Source organism: Capricornis sumatraensis, chromosome 4 (assembly GCF_032405125.1).
Source record: "Capricornis sumatraensis isolate serow.1 chromosome 4, serow.2, whole genome shotgun sequence".
Taxonomy (NCBI): domain Eukaryota; kingdom Metazoa; phylum Chordata; class Mammalia; order Artiodactyla; family Bovidae; genus Capricornis; species Capricornis sumatraensis.
In genome coordinates, this window is record NC_091072.1 from 142125915 (window position 1) to 142147702 (window position 21788).

The following is a 21788-nucleotide window of genomic DNA, read 5'->3' on the forward strand; positions in this document are numbered from 1 at the left end:
GTTGGATCACAGAGGGGGATCCAACACGATTTCTCAAGTTCTTTAAGAGAATGGTCTAGGGACTCAGTCTTTGGCTCAGACTGAGAGGAGAGGTGTAACGAGAAGGGTCTGACCCGCTCGGCCACCTACCGGCTCTGTAGCTTCGGCCAAGTTCCGTAACCTCTTTAAACCTGACCTTTCATCAGTAAAGTGAGGGCAATAAAACTCAGTTCATAGGTCTGTTGTGAGGATTAAATAATATAATACATGTGAAAAGTGCCTACCGTAAGCACTCAATAAATGAAGTTACTGCTCCATATGGAACACTCTGAAGACTCTCCCAAAGCCACAGGCCCACTCCTCATAGAAGCCACCCAGCTCGGCCAGTTGTTTCAGTTTCCACACAAGCCAAGGTGTTCCTGGCCCCTTCAACTTGAGCCTTGGATTAACAGCTCCCTTATACGTATGCAATCAACGATTGAGTCATCCCAGGGTAGAGACACTCTGCTAAGACTGGTTGAAAGGCTTAAGGATTTAGACTTACACCTCCAAGTTCACTACTCCTCTCAAGAAAATGTAGATGACTTACACCTTCTCACGATGACAGTGAGCTAGAGAGGTCCAGCATTGTTCAGCTAATAAAGATTCAGGCAACGTCTTGAGACCAACAGCTAGACACAAGAAGCATCAGGTGATTCATCTTGGTCTCACAGATCCAGGTTCACAATGTTTTGTCTAAATCTAGGGGTCTGGATTTTCCATCTAATCTTATTTAGTCTCCTCCATGGGGAAAGCCAGCCCCCAGCAAAATCACGGGGTTTATTTCCAACTCAGATCCCTCACTTGACCTTCTGTGCTGACCATGGATCTGACCAAGGACCGTCTAATTTAAAAGATTCAAGAGATTTGTTAAACTAATTTTCATTAAGACATCAAGGATGTCAAGTATTAACTACCTCGATCCAACGTATCATCTGCTATCACAATTATTCACTTTTAAAACTGGAGCTAGGTTGGGACTCCCCTGTGTCCACTGGTTAGGAATCCACCTTGCAGTGCAGGGGACTTGGGTTTGATCCCTGGTCAGGGAACTAAGATCCCACATGCCAGGGAACAACTAAGCCCGTGGTCCACAGCTAGAGAGTCCGTGTGCCGCAATGAAAGATCTCACATGATACAACTGAGACCCACCGTAGCCAAATAAATTAAAAAAAAAAAAAAAAAAGTGGAGCTAGGTGGAAAAAATGCTTGATCCAAAGGAATATACCTTAGAAGAATTTCAGGTACCACAGGAGTTCATCTTGGGAGATATTCAAGTTTGAGGCACTCTTATCCCACTGCAGCTGGTGATCACACTTTCTAAAGCATAACATGGGCCCTGTTCACAGACAATGATAAGCCCTCAGTTCTGGAATCAGAGTAGGGCTGTCTGGACAATACAAGTGCAGAAGGCAGCCTCTTTCTGAATCTCAATACTCCTTCAGCAAACAAAGGAGCAGCAGATGAGAGATGGCTACCCAGCTGAATGTACAATGCCAAGGCGACAATGCCCAGTTATACTTGTTCAACTTCATTTCCTGGATCACTCTGAGTGGTAGAAGTCATCACAGAAGCTCCAAGAAGCAGATGTCTGGAGTATTAGCTCTGAGACAGTTCCCAACCAAACTCCCCCATCCCTTAGTGCGTGCATGTTAAGTCGCTTCAGTCATGTCCAGCTCTTTGTAACTCAATGGACTGTAGCCCTCCAGGCTCCTCTGTCCATGAGATTATCCAGGCAAGAATACTGGAGTTGGTTGCCATGGTCTCCAGGGGATCTTCCCAACCCAGGGATCGAACCTGTGTCTCTTATGTCTCCTGCATTGGCGAGCAAGTTCTTTACCACCAGTGCCACCTGGGAAGCCCCCCACCCTCCGCTATACACATTCAAACACACGTGCACACTCATTTGGACTTATCTGAAGTGAAATTCTTCTTTGCTAAGGAATCAAAAGATAAAAAAAATTATTTTATAAAGGTCAAGCACATTTCACACCTGTTCAGATTTCTGTGGGTCTCTGAAGTTCCTCTCAGCACCATCAGAGAACACGAGGAAAGATTAACCCATGACTCTCAAGTGGGGTATCTCTCTCTCAGGGAATTTCTAGTTTCATGTTCCTAAAAGTAAACCCCAAATATCTGGGTGAACCGTTGAATCACAGCCAGACTGTAAGATCAGCAAGTGGCCCACACCACAGGGGGCGGAACTGCAAACAGGGGAACATAAGCTTGCTGCCTGTCCGGGTGGGGATTTCGCGAGCCAACCTCACGGCCAATTCACAGGAGAAGTGAAAAGAGTAAGTGCGAGAGTTCAGAGCTGTGAGAACAGCGCTGTGTAAGGAATCAGAGTGAAAAAAGAAAGAGAAGCAATTTCTCCCCCTTCCCCTTGGTTGTCATCTACCAGGAAAATACGCCCAAGACAGATGAACCCTCCAGCTTGTCATCAGAATAACAGGTTTGCGAACCTGCCTGGCCACACAGTTGCTTCCTCAAGTCAGGCTCGTGAGGAGAAAGAGTCGTTTCATGTCCCCAAGAGGGTTGGCACCAGATCATCGGCTCATATTTGTTTCCCGGCAAGGAGCTCTCAATGTTGGTGACTCGAGAGCTACTGAAGGAAGCAAAATAAAACCCCTCGTCAGCTTTGTTCACAAATCAGCGCCGCTGATTCTCTTCTCCCTCATCCTACACCCCCTTTTCATAGCCTGTGGCAATGAGCAGAGGATTCGAGTAACTGGTACAGGGGCTCCATTTAGAAACAGTTTCTTGAGTGTGAGCTTTCATACTCAGGGGATGGTCTAAGGGTCATGGATTCTCTCCGTTGGGCTGTGTGAACAGAAATATACATTAAAGGTCAGCATGAAAGCTTGCACTGGAGAAGCTGAAAGCCTCCATTCCCTGGCCAACTGGGCTTCCCCCCTCCCACTATTAATGCGGAATTAATTGTGCATGTGCTATGGGACCAGCAGAAAGAGGGGGGCGTGGCCAACCTGGAAAGCCTGAGACCCAGCGGACACCACTGAGAGAGGGAGCACAGTGGGTCCATCATTTGTACGGGTTACAGGAAAGGCAGACGTGCCCCTAGCTGCTGAGGGGATGCCCACAAATCACGCAGTTGGGGTCAAGGAGGCAGTTACCAGAAGTCACACCTGTGCGTAATGCACTGGGCCAACAGCCAGGCTCACAGCCGACTCTCAGGCCAGAACGGTGTGGGCTTGGAGGACAGGGGAGTGGGCCTGTAGTTCTCTGAGGTCCTGGGAACCGAGGGAAGATGCAATTGGCTAAGGCAGCCTTCAGGAGACCTGCAAAGCCCACGAGCTGGCTCGGGTTCCCAACCCACAAAAGCATCAACTGATCTCAGCATGGGCAGCGTGGGGAAGCACCCTTCAGCGTCGGGGAATTGAATTTCCAAATTTCTTTGCAGGAGAACATCCTCACAAAACCATCACAGCCAAAGCCGAAGGCAATTTCCTGCATCATTAAAATACCACCATCTGCACTAAAACTTGATGTTGAGCACATGAAATCAAGTGAATAATCATGAGCATTTTATAGATAATGCGCCACTGCTGATAGGCCTTGTATTCCTCTTCTGGAATTAAAGAACAACAAAAAAAGTGGCTAAGCTGGGAAGAACCCAGGGACATCACATACTCAGGGTGAGGAAATGATGACCCTGGGAGGAAGAGTGAAGTGTTAGAGACGACCCCGCCTACTACTGACCACACTGGGCCAACACTGGGCGGGCTGACCCCTGTGTTAAGGGCGTCCACTGCTCTGTGACTCTGCAATAGAGCTTCCTGGAATGCAGGTCATGAGAGTAAAACCCAAGACATCACCAGGTCAGACAACTTTTCTGAAGAAGCGTGTGAGATTAACAAAAAGCATTAAGAAGTGAAATGTTTTCATTTGTAAAGCCATCAACATTTCTACTGTTGAATAATAATCTGCGAGGCAGATTATCACTTTTAAAAAGATGGAAAATTATGAACAACAGGAACCTCTTTTCACTTCATTTTGTTTTTAACACTCCAGCCTTTATCGACACCTGAAAATAAGTTACAGATACCAGTCTACAAAGAGGCTTGAATTTGAAAGTTTATATTCTTCTAAGTTCAAAAGATGATTTAGTGTCTGTCTCTGATTTTATCCCTTTGGCATTTTTTTTTGTTGGCCATTTATATAAGTTTTGCCTAAATTAGAAAAAAAAAAATCAACCTGCAAATCTGGATTTTCTCTTTTTAACCAACAGCTAGAGGGAAATGATTTTCAACACTTCCTAGTACTTTTACAAAGCAACATGGTGAAGTGAATACAAGCCTGGGTTTTGGAATTAGATCTGGATTCAAACTGTGGCTCCTCCGCTTTCTCTGGGTGAACTCTAGCAAGTGATGCGCCACTCAGACACAAACCAGACGAAACATCTACCATATAGTATTAGTGATTATTCAGAATAATACACATAGAGTTCCTGGCACTGAGAAAGTGGTCAGTAAGCAGTAGTGACAACGACTTCTCATTCCACACTCTCTTGCAATAGATTCCCTAAGGTGGTATCTCATACACAGTCAACCTCAGAACGGCCCCTAGGAAAACCAGAGCATTTGTAAACTGTAAGGCGGGGGGGTGATGACAAAAAAAGAAACTGATCTGCAAAGGTAAGCCACTCTTGGAAAACAAATGGATAAAGCCTAACCCTGTTACTTCTAAAGTGGAGCTACAGGGACTTCCCTGGGTTAAGAATCCCCCTCCCAATGCAGGGGATGCAGCTTCGATCTCTAGTCAGGGAACTAAGATGCCACAGGCCAAGGGGCCACTGAAAAGCCCAAGTGCCACAACTACTGAGCCCACGTGCTCCAGAGAGAGCACACAACTAGAGAAGCCCCGGTGATATGATGATCTTCAGTGCCACAACCAAGACCCGACGCAGCCAAATAAATAAACAAACAAATGAAATAAAGTAGAGCTAACCCGATAGCCTGCTAATATTTTTTAAGAGCATGCTGTTTGCCAACACTTACCTAGGTATCTTTTTTTTAAAAAAGTGACTGTTATCTATCCCCTTACAAACCTTCCCCTTCTTGTTTGAAGTGAACCATTTTAGTGAAAGCTCCCACTCCAGCTCAGAGAATCCAGCCCCAGCAAAAACTGATCAAACAACATGTTCTCTGCGCAGCCCTGCATGGGTGAGGATTTTCCTCCCAGGCATCCTATCTGTACCCACCACATACCCAGAGCTCTTCATCCAGGATCCACAAATGTAGTCTGCATTTCTAGAACTGAAATCTTAGTGTGCCATTTGAGACTATTTTTATGCATGATCTTGAAAGGACTGGAGCTGAGGCTCCAATACTGTGACCAGCTGAAGCAAAGAGCCGACTCACTGGAAAAGATTCTGATGCTGGGAAAGACTGAAGGCAAAAGGAGAAGGGGCGGCAGAGGATGAGATGGTTGGATGGCATCACCAACTCAATGGACATGAACTTGAGCAAACGCCAAGATATAGTGAAGAACAGGAAAGTCTGATGTGCTTAGGGTCCATAGGGTCGCAAACAGTCAGACACAACTTAGCGACTGAACAACAAGTCTTCATGATCTAGAGGAGATAAAGACTAATTTCAGAAGAATGGGGTTCAGTCCAGCTACCCAAGATGGGAGCAGCAAATATTGGGGGGGGTGACTAATTATTCTTGGGAACTTACCGTCAGCATATGGTCCAGGACAGGGATTGCTTAAATCTCTCAAATCCTACCCTATCTTCCTTCAGAAGAGACCAGAAAAATCAGCCCCCTGTCCCCCCAAAAACACACATGGATGCTTCAGTTTACCAAACCAGAATCCTCTGATGGTAACGAGTGAAATCAGCAACACTCAATGGTCCTTGGTAACAATGACCTCTGGAAATACATAAAGATAAACCACACAAAGTCATGTCAGAAACTCCAAGCGGGGGCTTACCTAGTGGCTCAGTAGTCAAGAATCTGCCTGCCAATGCAGGAGACACAGATTTGATCCCTGGTGCGAGAAGATACCGAAGCCTGTGCCCCTAGAGCCCATGTTCTGCAACGAGAGAAGCCACCGCGATGAGAAGCCCGTGCACCACAACAAAGACCCAGCACAGCCAGAAACAAAGAAAGAAAGAAGCTCCAAGAGTCTGAGCCACTGTGAACTCAGGCATGAAGCAAATGGGGAAAAAAAGTACCTGTTGCTTGATGATGGAAACTTGCTCACATCTGTACAGACTCGGCCCAATCAATATGCTCTGTGATAACATAGAGGAGGTGGGGAGGAACCTAGGCCAAGCACATCTGAGCCAACGTGACGTTGCATATTTATCAGACCAGCCGGCAAGTGTTAGGTAGACAGATGTGAGGATGATGGACAGGGAGCCCTCAATCTGCAGAACCCCTGAAAACACCAAGAGAAAGATCACAGTGGTACCGATAGTGGGGAATATCCAAGGGGAGATGGGAGATGGGAGATGGGAGAAGGGACGCAGAAGAAATGGAAATAACATTTCTTATTTCCTGTTGTTCAAGCCTATTCATAGAATAGACTGGTTCCCATCGGCTTTGCTTTTTAGATGGCTCTCTCGCTTAATCTGTCATAAACGTTCAACACTGGGTGTAGAATGGAGCGAGATATCTCTGTATCTCTCTCATGGTAAACAACCCACAGCACCAGGTAAGGACAACCCACAGCCAGAGGCTTCTGATGTCTACTTCAAAGTTTCAAGGTAAGTGAAAGCCTTTCCCCCATTCCTTGCAGGACCAGAGCCACTGTGTTGGAGCATTTGCCAGAGGAACTGCCTTAAATGTACACGGAGCGCATGGCATGAAATGCGAAGCAAAAGAAAAGGTCAATAGACCTCTGGTTATATATTTTTTTCTTTTTAAAAAAAGACATCTATAAATAGCTGCATTTATTGAAGTTGCTTCCTTATCAGGAAGCATGGAGCTAGGAATTAATGTCTGCCTGCATCGGAAATTCTTGCAGACAGCAAACCCAAAAAGGAAATTTCCCTTCCAAAAGCATCCTGGCTGTTCTGTTGTGGCCTGTTTTTTCTCTTCAAGCTCTTTGAAGTAGCTACCCAGGACCCCATAACGCTGGAAAAGCAGAAAGCCTTCAAGCATTTTAAACTAGAACATGAAGGCCCCCAAAGAAGGCTTGCGGGAGACACAACAGAAAATGCTGGTGGCTGGTCATCGTTGTTAGAAGTCATGACTGCTTTGTTGAGATACTGAGAAGGAAATCCTTCTCTGTGTCCTTGCCTCAACTCTGCCAGTGACGTCACAGCACACCACAGGCATCTGGGGAGCCCTGACATTTGGCTGAGGACACGGAGGATCTGCTGGGTCTGGGAGGGTGAGGAAGGTTGAAGAAAAAGATGACAGATCCAGGCAAGGAAAGAAAGTAGTTTCAGACAGAAGCACACTTGCGGTATGGGAATGGTCAAGGCCCTGGGGTGGAGTACCCCAGGGCAGGACCAAGCTCCCAGGAATCACCAAGTTAGAAAATAGAACTCATTTCCATTGTGACTTCGGGAAACAGTCTCAGAACATGCAGGCAGAACTCCAGGCCCTTTCTTTAATGAAACAAGCAAGCACATCCATGCTCCTCTCTGCCCTTGAAAGGGAGGACGCCCCACCTAAACAGGCGATTCACTAGCTGTGAAAACTGAAATAGAGCTCTCAGTGAGTTTGTGGTCACTGTTCACCAGGCACTGTGCTAGGTGCTACACGCAAACTACCTCTGATACGTATAGGAAACACTCATCAACTCTATTTCAATAAAAAAAATTTTTTTAAACCCTTGAAAAACAAAAGTTGCTAAGAGAGCAGATCTTAAAAGTTCTCATCACAAGAGAAACTACATGTGGTAACAGATCTTAACTAGATTTTTTATGGGGTTCACTGGTGGCTCAGTGGTAAAGAGTGTCTGCAATGTAGGAGACCTAGATTCGATCCCTGGGTCAGGAAGATCCCCTGGGAGGAGGGCATGGCAACCCACTCCACTACCCTGGCCTGGAGAATCCCATGGACAGAGGAGCCTGATGGGTTACAGTCCATGGGGTCACAAAGAGTCAGACATGACTGAGCAATGAACACTTTCCCTTTTCAGATTATTATGATCATTTCACAATATACTGAATTATTGTACATCTGAAATTAATATATTTCAAAAAATTTTCTGGATTTTGATAATCATACTGTGATTATGTAAGAGAATATCCTTGTTCTTAGAAAAATACACAGAAGTATTTAGGGATAAAGATTTAAAAAGAAACCCTCCTCAGTAGGTGTGTTATGCAATTTGAGTCTTGGAGAGGGGAACTCATCTAACAGAGGCAGCCCTGGGAGGCCAGTCTCTTGCGTCTGTCCCAACCCAAGTCTTTTCTATTGCTATGCTTTTTCACTCGGAAGCTCAGAAAGAGCAGTGAGGCAACTCCTGATGAAATGCCGGGGAAGTTGTGGACTTGTGTGAGTCCTCTGTGGCCAGCGCTGTTCTTCTAGTGGCGAGAGAGATACTGGTCTTTGACTTCAGCTCACAGGACAGTAAAGAGGGAGGAGCAGGAGAAATGGGTGAGAAAAACCAAAATGATTATCCATCAAGACAGGCGCTTGTTCCTGCCAGAAGCCAGCCTGCTGGAGGATCAGCACCAATGAATGGGCTAGCGCATTCCTAGAGCCCTCGCTGCCCCAAGTCCCCGCAGCCACAGCCACCCAGACACCAACAGTCAGCACTGCCTCTGCTTTCAAGTCTGTGACACTCTGCCATCATGCTTTCTCCCAAAAAGGCTAAGTGGTGACTTTGGGAACAGAAATCAGATCAGATTCTTCACGTGCCATATTCAGTAAAACTATCCTAGCCCCAGGAATCTAATCCATAAAATAGGGTTAGTAACACCTAGGATGGCTGCATGGTTAAATGAGACCATATATATGAACATATTTTGTTACTTACAATAATGTAAAACGCTAACTATGATTATACTTAATTCCCATTTTTTGCCTCTTCTCTGGGACAGGGAAGAGCTTGAAAGTATATAAAATTGTTGGTTGCTCCACTCGGTAACTAAGAGAGACACAGCATCTCCTTTCACTCCCTGGCTCTAACCGGGCGCTGCATGTCACATGACTCTCTTAGACTCCAACACTCTGCTGAGAGTGCAAAATCGCCAAAGAGGGTGAGCAACCAGGGAATGTTTCGATAGGAAGGCATTAAATTAAATTATTAAACACATGCAAGTAGGAGCCGTAATGTAAGGTTTCTGAAAGATTCACAAGCAAAGGAAGGAGAGAGCTAAGGGACTGTTTCCGGTGTTCTGACGCTAGAAAACTCTGAGCAGTTATTACGGCTATTTATTAACCTGCAACATCATACACCATAACCCGATTCAATGTGATGAATGAGCCCTGGGTTCTGATTTTTAAATATCAACCACAGGAATTTTACAAAGAGCAAATTGGCACCACGAAAGGCAGAGACTCCAGGCAGACGGCATCATCTCAGCCTGTGATTAGAGGCGATCATGTCAACGCAAAGCAAGATGATTATGTGAAAAGGAATTTAATAAAGTAAAGGCATTTAGTAATTTCAATTCTGCCCTGTAGATCTGAAATATATGCTTTGTGACCACTTGGGTGGCCTTGGACATCGCGATTTGAGGCTGAGTATGTCACAGGGCTGGCATCAGCCTATAAGGTATGTCTGCTGTCCTCCTTGCCACCCACCACCCATGAATTTAGAAAAAAAAAAGTGACCCCTGGGCAGACAAACTAGAAAGAATCTCTCCTTCACACCATGAAGGTCCAATGAGGCCCTTCACTGCTCAGAGAATCAAAACTGGCCTTGTCCAGCCACTCTTGGGGGCACCACGGTCCTATGAGTTTTTTCAAGGTATCATGAAAGGTTTGGGGACTTCCCAGGTGGTGCTAATGGTAAAGAATCTGCCTACAGTGCAGGAGATGTTAGAGACTCGGGTTCAATCCCTGGGTTGGAAAGATCCCCTGGAAAAGGAAATGGCAACCGATTTCAGTATTCTTGCCTGGAGAATTCCATGGACAAAGGAGCCTGGCAGGTTACCGTCCATGGGGCTGCAAAGAGTTCGACATGACTGAAGGGACTTAGCACGCACACGTGAAAGGATTACATCCCCTTTAAAGAATGGAACTTTTCATTTTCGCCTACCTGCTAATTGTCACACTTCAGCTCCTCTAGCCTCAAGCTTAAAAAAAAATTTTTTTTTAATACCTTAGACGGAAGGAAGGGGGAAGAAATATCTTTCTGTCATTTCAATAAACATACTTGTGTTTGCTTCCTGGTGCAGCAGGGAAGTTCCAAGAAGCTGCTGGAGGACTCCTGCAAGGGAGTGGGGAGTGGGGGTCAGGAGGCCAGACCAGGATGGCAGGCAAGCCCTTCTCCTCTGGGCTCCCCTCCTCTCCTGGGCCCAGACTGCCCTGCCTGCCCCTATCAAGTTCTCTAGAATCATCATTTAACAGGTTGCCCTATTTATCACTGTGTGTGTGTGTGTGTGTGTGTGTGTGTGTGTGTGTGTGTGTTTAATCACAAGCAAGTAAGAGGAAAAGGAATTACTTTCTACTTCTTAATAGCTTCCTAATTTGTTACACTGTGTCTTCCATTGGGCCCTGTGTTTGCAGAACAAAATGGTGAGAAACCCACTGTCCAGGAACCTTAAATATTATGATCCTCGCCTTCCCTTTTAACCAGGAAAGGCTAGATATTGATTTCAGAAACGAGGAAACGGAAGGGTTAAAAGAGAGAGAGGATTTATCTGGAGATCAATGAGGATAAAGGGAGAAAAGAAGCCACTGGAGGCATACCAGGCTGGTGAGTGTCTCTTTAAAACAAGCAGCTAAAAACGCTTTCAAACTAGCAATACCATAAATGTCCTGCTGCTGTCTTGGCTCTCGGATTCTTCCCCGTACTTTCCATGAGCATTCCACTGGGAATTGTCTGGAATCCCAGATTTGAACAGCAATAACCAAATTCCCTTGTCAGAAGATTTATTTTCTTTTCGGCTTGGAAACTCAGCTGGGAGGCATCCTCAAGTGTACAGCCCAGCCGCAACCAACCTAGAGGCTTCAGGAGATGTTTCTCGAACAGCACAACGGGCAGCTGAGTTTTGGAACTCACGAGAGAGGCGGGCAGCTCAGCCTCCCGTGGAAAGTCCCAGCTGAGGACAGATGGCAAGAGCCTGGGAACCAGAGGATTCGTTCCAGATGTGGGAACCAGTGGTATTACAAGAGGGCCAGTGCAGATGCCAAGGAGGGCTCTAACTAATCAGGCTGCCCAGAGAGTAGCCCTCAGACAAAACAATCACCATGAAACCTAAATCCATCACCTAACGACTGACTATGTTTTAAGGCCAGTGGTGCTCTGCTACAGTTCTATATCGGATAATTCTCTACGTGGGTATCCATCCAACCGTCTATCTACTCATCCATCCATTATCCAAGTGAGAAATGCAAACTATTCGACAACTGATCCACCAGTTAGAACAGATTCCAGCCAGAAACCAGCCCTCTGGCGACATCAGTGAATACTGGCTAAGTGTCAACCCTGAACTCATCCATCCATCCAAAAGGTACATAGTAAATATACTTACATCGTGGCAGGATAGATAAGAGCCCAGGTGGCGCAGTGGTAAAGAATCTGCCTGTCAATGCAAGAGACTTGGGAGACGTGGGTTCAATTCCTGGGTTGGGAAGATCCCCTGGAGAAGGAAATGGCAACACACTCCAGTATTCTTGCCTGGAGAATCCCATGGACAGAGGAGCCTGGCCAGCTATGGCCCGTGGTTACTCGAAGAGTTGGACATGCCAGCACACACACAGACACACAGGCTCTGGAGTCAGACAGAACTGAGTCTCCCATTGACTGGGTGACCCCGGTAGTTTGTTCACATTCTCTTAAACCCTAAATTCCTTATGTGTGACACGGATATAGAAAGAATATCTACAAGTATTGCTGTGAGAATAAATAAAATAATTTCCATCAAGGACTTCACACAGTGCCTGCTACAGAGTCATCCCAATAAATAAATATTAGCTATGATGCTTATGTGCTAGGCACATGGCAGGGCCTGGCCAAACAGTGGTGAACAGCACAGCTGTGACTCAATGAGGAAACTCTCCACTCAAAAAAAAAACGTTACAATCTCTGTATGGAAGAAACAGTCCCAAGTAGGGAAAATGATGTCTTAGGTGAGGTCATAATATTTTCAAGGTAAGGGGGCTGTTAAACATTCTCCTGTCCAATCACCATCTTGCATGGTAGGAAAACTGAGTGTTATGATGACTGACTCACAGTCAAACAGCTCGTCTAACAGCAGAACTGGTTAAGGATTAAGATCTGAGTGCCAGTTCGTTGTTTGTTAGTGCATTTTATCATGATAACTTTTTATGGAGAGGCAGCGCTAGGGTAAAAGAGCCTCCGTATGTGAAAGTCATCCAGTGGCAAACCAAGAGTTAGGGCTTTCTTGGGATGTGGGGGTGCGGTGGGGGTGGGGAGCAGGGTCAGGGGAGTGAGTGTGTCAGTACAGAATTCAAAAGCCATGAAAGAAACCTCAGCTTATTTAGAACAGGAGTTCATCATTTCCTTTTCTCTCTTTATGGAGACTCCAAGCTCCACAGGGGCAAGGAGTTGGGTCTACTCTATTCACTTCAAAGTGCCTGGCATAGTGCAGGTAATCAGCAACTGCTTGTGGAATGAATAAATGAATGGGATTAGTAGCAGGCATGCTTTGTCTGCATGGCCTGAGTCTGTTCCATCCTGAAGTGAATGTCCTGGTCATAGAACAGCTTCTGGAGGAAAAAAAGGCTCACACCTGGCTGTGGTCTCTTTCCCAGTCTGTCTGCTCACAATACTCACTGGTACCAGAATGCTCCAGTATACTGCAGACGACCATGCCCACAGTCATGACCCTGACACCTTCACAGTCCTAATCTCTTAAAAGTTCATTGTGGAGAAGATGGTAGACTGAGGCTGGAAGGTGCTGACCACAGTATACCAGCTTTGTAAACACCAACAGACATGGCAGGCTGGCTGAAGGAGGTGAAGGATGCTCCCACATCCCTTGAAGTTTACAGCTACCATCTTCACTGTGAAAGAGAAGGGATATGCCAGTAACACCCCCCAGTACCTCCTAGCGTCTCAGTCATCTGATCTGCTGAGGAGGCACAGACAGAGGAAACAGAAGCCTGCATCTTCTCCTCCCGCTCCCCACTCTTAGTAGGCAGCCTTGGTTTTTCTCAGGAGGGATAAGCCACGAAGAGCAGAATAACCCAGGAAGCACGACTGTGGCAGAAAGAGACAGCAGCTACAACCAGACCAACATGCAGGTCATGAGAAATCAATCAGGGAAGGGCCAAGGTCACTCCCTCCCCTGCGGAGTCCTCTATAACCTGAACCTGCATCCCGAGGGTAACAGCCAAGCCAGAGAACCTGGCATTTTCCTGGACACAGCAGCCAGGGCAGAAACCAAGTGATCCATTCTCCCCGGCCACGCCCAGCACCCTGGATCTTCGGGGCTGAGTGGCAGCTCAGAAGAGAGACAAAAAGGAAAGGGACAGGTGTCAGGTGCTTTGGAGGCTGGCCCCAGCAGCCCAAGTGTGGGGCCCCTGATGCCCTGCCCAGCTGCAGCTGAGGATTCAGGCAGGGGAAGTGGAAGAGGAAGGGGCAGAGGAAGCTCAGAAGAGAAAGGTAGAACTATTACAAAATAATGGGAGCTGTCAGGTGGCTCACCAGTAAGAAAGCTGCCTGCCAGTGCAAGAGATGCAGGTCCCATCCCCGGGTCCGAAGGTCCCTTGGAGAAGGAAATGGCAACCCACTCCAGTATTCCTGCCTGGAGAATCCCATGGACGGAGGAGCCTGCTGGGCTACCATCCATAGGGTCGCAACAAGTGGGACACGACTGAGCGACTGAGTACCCACAATGGGACCCCTGGAGGCAATGAAGGTACAAGAGAGGCAGAGAAGACAGGAGGGGAGGGAGAAAGGCCCTGCTTCGGCGTAAGAGGAAGGAACAGAGCCACGATCATGGAAGAGGAGGGGACAGCCCCGCAAGGAAAGTTCAGTCCAGGTACCCAGCAAAAAGCAAACGGGGAGGGAGACTGGCGCAGAAGCCCTGCAAAATTTAGGGGCAATGGAGACACAGAAGGGGAGGAAGTGTGAACTTTAGGAAGGCAGACTCTCCCCCAGAGTTCACCTTGCCTCTTGGGAGATTCAGTGGAACCTGTAGTGCCCCTGTCATGGTCAGAGGTGAAACCGACGCACAGAGAAACAAAAACAGCGGCAGGCCCAGGAATCTCGGAATCTCAACGGGTTTCAAAGCCACTTTGGGGGATGGGGCGGCGGGAGGTGAACGATGCCCAAAGAGTTTCTGGAAACTGTAGGAAAACCGTCTCAGAGCGTGCCCTCTGCCCGGGCTTGCAGCCCTGCTTCCCTCGCGCATGCGGCTGACCCTTCTTTCTGACAGTCTGTCCGTCCACCCATTCCATCCATCCCCCATCCATCCAGGAAGCGCGAACACTCACGCAGGTGCGCGGGCAGGCGGATCGAGTCTTCCTCCATCCTGAGCGCTCTGGGCACTGGCACATGAAGCGTCGAGGAAGCGTAACTGGGCACCGGGCTCTCGGGGGGTGTGTATGAAATTCGTTCCTGCTGTTAAAAAGAAGGGCAGAGAGAGGGGAAGGGGAGAAAAGACAATGAAAGCCTGGAACTGAGGGGTGACAGCCGCGGGGGGGTGGGGGGCGTCTGGGTGCGGGTCACCTCTTTCTGTGCAGTAGTCTTTCAGATCGCCAGCACTCGGGATTTATAACAAAACGCTGAAAAGCTTTAAGATAGGGCTTTTCCTGTGCGCTGGGGTCAATAGGTGTTCATTTTTTTTCCTCTTTGTATTAGTGGTTTGTTCCAGTAAAGAGGGGAGGCAAGATGAAGGGGATGAAACAATATATCCCAAGAGAATGTCATGAAAGACTCCTCTCTCAAAAATTACTCTTCCCGGTCACATAATTTATGTCACCAATACATTAAAAACCATTTTTCTCTTCTCTGGCAATATCCCCAGCTCCTGATCAAAGTAGGATTCCATACTTAGATCCAATGAGAGGTGAGCCCAAAATGATAGCTTATAAGTTCGAGGTTTCAGTTAATAAATCTACAAGCAATATTTGTCTATCACCTACCTATCCCATTATACAACCATCACCACCAAACATCTCCAGGTTTCACTTTTTCCTTCACAGCTGCGAATTATCTGCCACATCAACAAGTTATCTCCTTGCTCCCCTCGTGCTCCATCTTAGAATCAATATTTCCTTTCCTTCTGAAGCATTTCAAGAGCTCATTCAAAGAATCCTCTGCATTTAAGGAAGTTCGGTTTAATTGAAGGTACTCATTCAACGGACAAGGAAAGGGGGAGGGGAAAGTCAGCACCTCCACTGTTTAAATTCAAAAGGGCAGTGTCTGTTACATAGATTAAAACAATGCGATGGGATGGGACGGATTAGTTTTAAGTTAAAATGTGGCAAATAATGGCAAGAAACTAACTATGCTGTTCAGTGGGGAGAGTAGTGCAATTTGCATCTTAGATCTGTGTACCAACTGGTTTGACTTGCAGTCCATACATAAACACAACTTCCGTTAGTTTCTGTGGTTTAACTGGGCAAAGTAAAGTGGGACACACACAGTCCAAAAATAAGTTGGGGGTGGGGATAGGGGAGATCAGCAAGATGCCACTGTGAAAACAAACACCAAGAGCAAAAGAAAAACTATGGATTAAAATAAAGCCAAGGGGGTGTTTAGGTTTTACAAAGCATTCTCTAACATTTTATACTCCATCAAATATGCAAAGGGAATCAAGGGGGGTCCCCCAGCCCTGTAACCAAATTAAAGCTTCTCTTCTCATAACCTGGAAAGTTAGGCGGTTGTGGTAGGAAGTTTCGATTTTAAATGAATATATACATATTTTTGTAATTTCCGAATGGAATCGCTATACCTTCCCCGAGGCATCCTCAACTGGCAACTAGGGCCTTTGGAATATTTCTGCTTAAACACACATCCTAAAGTTTCCTGGTGAATTTCTTAATTCAGGGAAGACAACATACACCCTAGATTTCATTTCTGGATTGATTGAGGTGTCCTGTGAAAGGTCACCCAGGGGCAAAACCTTCAACTTCACTTTTCTTGAACTTTACCAAACATCACACACATTCTGAGCAACTCTAACTTAGGGATGAGTTATATTTTCGGTGTTTGGTTTGGGGTTTTTGAGGTGAAAAAGGCAAAGACATAAACACACATATGGGAAACATACAAAATCTGTTGTGGGGTTTTTCAAGGTGAGATAGGTTTTAAAAATATTTTAAATGGAGTCTGTTTTTTCTAGTTTAACAAATTCTTCATACACTTCAACCCTTGAATAAGCCCTCACCCCACCCCAGTCCCAACATACGCCTCGATATCTTATCTACCGTTACTTTATTCCCAGAAATAGCTTTCTGTTTTGTTAGGGTTTTTGCAGAAGTGAAACTGTTGACGAAGAAAACCCTGTGCAACCAGAGACCTTTCAAATGGCAAGGCATGAGTATGAGGAAAAAAAAAAAAAGAAGATGGCATTTCTTAAGACGGTGACTTTCTCTGGAAGACAAGAGTCTATAACTAGTCTTTGTGAGTGAGAGGCCACCTCAGTCCCCTTACCATCTCCATCTAAGATGATGAGGAGGGAGAAACCCAGCTCTCCAAGCAGATTCTACTTTATTTCTTGGGATAATATATCACCAGCCTGCTGAGAAAAAGAGTCAAGTCAGGTATCACCTTTAAAATGTATATATTCTGACTTGGTAAATTATAATGTTGTATCTTCTTTGGGGGCTTCCTTGGTGGCTCAGTGGTAAAGAATTCACCTGCAGTGCAGGAGACCTGTGTTCGATTCCTGTGTTGAGAAGATGCCCTAGAGAAGGGAATGGCAACCCACTCCAGTATTCTTGCCTGGAGAATACCATGGACAGAGGAGCATAGCAGGCTACAGTCCATGGGGCTGCAAGAGTCAGACACGACTTGGTGACTCAATGACAACAAGCTTCTTTTTACTGTAATTTTTGGAGGCAGCCCCATGTGTGTTTACATGTGTGTGGTTCCCTGTCTTTACTGCGACACTGAATGTCACACTTCAGGGCTTGCCCTGGGATTTCATGCCCTCCCCTCCACATCCAAACAATTCCAGAAGAAGACTACCTTGCTGTTTCATGAAAAGAAGGCCAGGTCTTGCCTGGTGGTTTGGCAGTAAAGAATCCGCTTGCCAATGCAGGAGACACAAATATGATCCCAGTTTCCGGGAAGATCCCACATACCAAGGAGCAACTAAGCCAGCGTACCACAACTCTTGAACCTGTGCTCCAGAGCCCAGCAACCAAACTACAGAGCTCTCCAGCCACAACTACTGCAGCCCCCACGCTCCACAATAAGAGAAGCCACTGCAATGTGAAGCCTGCGTACTGAAAGTACAGAGTAGCCCCTGCTCAGTGCAACTAGAGAAATGTCCATGCTGCAACGAAGACCCAGCACAGTCAACAAATAGATAAAATTATTAAAAAAGAAGTCCAGAGACTGAGTCTCACAGACCTTGAATGCTTCTCACTTCTGATACAGGTTTCCACTCAGCACTGTGGCAACACAGAAAGTCTGGGTTGGGAAGTTCTTGCTAAAAGATTTAATGAATGGGTTTGTCAGTAATAAAAGAAAGAATGGGTACCTTGACCCTGAGGGGGATAAGCAAAATGTGCTTCTAGGGCCTTGAGCAATTTGCTGGTGGCAGTTACACATTGACTGTGACCCTGGGTTCGGCAGCCAGGACAACACTCATCAGACCACAGAAAGGATGCTGTCCAGCGTACGGGTTCCTTTCCAAGGAGGACAAAACACACACTTGAACATCCTATACCACACACTTATCTCCTCTGTCTCTCTTTCTGTTCATCTCTAGGGTGACTCACGTGATCCTCAGCAGTGCACTTACCATCTACCATGGAACAATCAGCAGGCTGTCAAAAGTTAGAAACACAAAACAAATACCAGTATCTCTGATGGAGACATCCAAGCAGAGAGACGTAAAGAGACTAACATCCAATTCTCCAAATAAAGGAAACCTCTTCATTCTCAGAACTGCTTCTCTGGCCCAACCCCAAGGAAGGGACGCCGAGTACCCGTTTATGGTACATTCACCTCGAGAGCATATTGTCAGTCGGATGAAAAGCAGAGGTGTTTTATTTTAACATTTCAGAGGGGAATAACCATTTCCTCAGGAGGATTATAAGCACTGTTCTAATTAAATTAAAATGCTGCAGACGGTGATATTAATGCATTCAAGTGTTGGAGGGGGGTTCACCGCTGGCGGAGGTCAATGATGTGACTAAAAATGCCATGATGCGGTTACAGGATTGTTTAGGTGCTGAAAAAGGAAAACATGCTGCTCTCAAATGTGCAGACACAACCTATCAAACCAGCGGGCAGAACAAAAGGAAGCAATACCATTCCTAAGGCCGACGGTAATACCTCGGAGGTTGGGGGTGGTTGCAAGAGCGGTGCCAAGCTCTGGGAAGAGAAAATAAAGCTAGAAATAATTTTAGGCAAAGGATGAAATGTAAATGTTACTCACCATTATAGAAGGCTTAAAATTTTTTTAAACTGGAATGTGGAGTTAGGGTTGTGGCAGGCATGCTACGGAAACCAAAGTGAGCTCCATCCAGCCCTTTCCTCACTCCTCCCTGACTGCAAAGGGTCACATGGTACCCATCTAATTCTGCTCATTGCTTTAAGGCTTTATTTTATTAAAGTGTAGTTGATTTATAATGCTGTATTAATTCCTGCTGTAAAGCAAAGTTACACGCACGTACGTACGCGCACGCACGCGCACATACGCACGTACACGCACGCACGCGCATGCACACGCGCACGGACACGCACGCGCACGCACGCACACACGCACGGGGCTTCCCTGGTGGCTCAGCAGTAAAGAATCCGCCTGCCAACTCAGGCGGAGAAGGCAATGGCACCCCACTCTAGTACTCTTGCCTGGGAAATCCCATGGGTGGAGGAGCCTGGTAGGCTACAGTCCATGGGGTCGCTAAGAGTCGGACACGACTGAGTGACTTCACTTTCACTTTTCACTTTCATGCATTGGAGAAGGAAATGGCAACCCACTCCAGTGTTCTTGCCTGGAGAGTCCCAGGGACGGAGGAGCCTTGGTGGGCTTCCGTCTATGGTGTCGCACAGAGCTGGACACAACTGACGCGACTTAGCAGCAGCAGCCAACTCAGGAGAGACAGGTTCAATCCCTGGGTTGAAAAAATCCCCTGGAACAGGGGATCCACTATTCTTGCCTGGGAAATCCCATGGACAGAGGAACCTGGCAGGCTACCATCCATGGGGTCAAAAAAATGTCTGTCATGACTTAGCAACTAAACATACATATATATGTATGTTTATATGCACATATACATATATATGTACATATATGTATATATTTACGTGTATATATATGTGTGTATATATATACATACCCACACACATTTTTCATATTCTTTTCCATTATAGTTTATCACAGGATACTGAATATAGGTCCCTGTGCTATACAGTGGGACTCTGTCGTTTATCCATTGTCTATATACTAGTTTGCATCTGCTAATCCCAAACTCCCAATCCATCCTTCCCATCCCCGCCTTCCCCTTGGCAGCCACAAGTCTGTCTGCCATAACTGTGAGTCTGTTTCTATCAGTTCAGTCGCTCAGTCATGTCCGACTCTTGGCGACCCCATGAATCGCAGCACGACAGGCCTCCCTGTCCATCACCAATTCCCAGAATTCACCCAAACTCACATCCATTGAGTCGGTGATGCCATCCAGCCATCTCATCCTCGGTTGTCCCCTTCTCCTCCTGCCCCCAATCTCTCCCAGCATCAGAGTCTTTTCCAATCAGTCAACTCTTTGCATGAGGTGGCCAAAGTATGCTCAGCTTTAGCATCAGTCCTTCCAAAGAAATCCCAGGACTGATCTTTAGAATGGACTGGTTGGATCTCCTTGCAGTCCAAGGGACTTGCAAGAGTCTTCTCCAACACCATAGTTCAAAAGCATCAATTCTTTGGCGCTCAGCCTTCTTCACAGTCCAACTCTCACATCCATGCATGACCATTGGAAAAACCATAGCCTTGACTAGACGGACCTTTGTTGGCAAAATAATGTCTCTGCTTTTCAATATGCTATCTAGATTGGTCATAACTTTTCTTCCAAGGAGTAAGCGTCTTTTAATTGCATGGCTGCAGTCACCATCTGCAGTTGTTTTGGAGCCCCCAAAAATAAAGTCTGACACTGCTTCCCCATCTATTTCCCATGAAGTGATGGGACTAGATGCCATGATCTTCGTTTTCTGAACGCTGAGCTTAAGCCAACCTTTTCACTCTCTTTCACTTTCATCAAGAGGCTTTTTAGTTCCTCTTCACTTTCTGCCATGAGGGTGGTGTCATCTGCATATCTGAAGTTATTGATATTTCTCCTGGCAATCTTGATTTCAGCTTGTGTTTCTTCCAGCACAGCGTTTCTCATGATGTACTCTGCATATAAGTTAAATAAGCAGGGTGACAATATACAGCCTTGACGTACTCCTTTTCCTATTTGGAAGCAGTCTGTTGTACCATGTCCAGTTCTAACTGTTGCTTCCAGATAAATTCAGTTGTGTTATATTTTGAATACCACAGATAAGTGATACATATAGCACTTGTCTTTGACTTCACTTAGTTTGTTAATCTCTAGATCCCTCCATGTAGTTGCAAATGTCATTATCTCTTTCTTTTTTATGGGTGAGTAGTATTCCACTTTATATACACACCACATCTTTATCCATTCATCTGTCGATGGACATTTAGGTTGCTCCCGTATTTTGGCTATCGTGAATAGTGCTGCTGTGAACATAGGGGGTGCATGTATCTTTTCGAATTATAGCTCTGTCTGGATATGTACCCAAGAGTGGGACTGCTGGATCACATGGCAACTTTTCTATTTAAGGACTCTCTATATCATTTTCCATGGTGGTTGCACCAATTTACATTCCCATCAACAATGTAGGAGGGTTCCTTTTTCTCCACATCCCTTCCCGCATTTGTTATTTGTAGATTTTTAAAAATGATGGCCATTCTGACCAAGGTTTGGTAGTACCTCACTGTAGTTTGGATATGCATCTAATAAGTAACAATTCTGCTGAATTTTAAGCTGGCTGCTTAGAATCTGTGACAATAGTGTAAATCAACCTCATGCATTCTGGGTTCAGTTAGGAGAATGGTGTTTCTCCTGCTCCCATGTCTTCTCTATGACTGCATTTTACAGACTACAAGAGTTAAAAACTGAATATTATCATCCCCCCCCCCAAAAAAAAAAAAAACTTTCCTTTTCAAAGTGATTGAATATAGAGCTTCTAGAAATCATGGGGATCCATGCATTTGTTTTTATACCATGAGCTCTTTGAAAAAGCTGCAGGCCTAAGGAGCTTAAAGCCTATTCCTCATTAATAAGAACCTTCTGGAAATAAAGATAAAGCATTTCTGGAATCAAGAAAAACAGAAACAAAGCTTGCTTATACAGTCCACTCTCCCCATCTGGGGATTCAACCAACCACAGGTCGAAAACATTTCAGGGGAAAAAGAAATTTTGGGAAGTTCCAAAATGCAAAACTTGAATTTGCCAGGTGCTGGAACATATTTACAT

General features: G+C 45.9%; 1 protein-coding gene across 1 annotated transcript in view; it reads right to left on the reverse strand.

Annotated features, from left to right (window-relative positions):
* ETV6 (ETS variant transcription factor 6) overlaps nucleotides 1-21788 on the reverse strand; it is a 289130-nt gene that overhangs the window by 152044 nt on the left and 115298 nt on the right. Inside the window, exon 2 of the mRNA XM_068969889.1 lies at nucleotides 14571-14697. Coding sequence (XP_068825990.1) covers nucleotides 14571-14697 — 127 coding nt within the window. The remainder of the gene's footprint in view (nucleotides 1-14570; nucleotides 14698-21788) is intronic.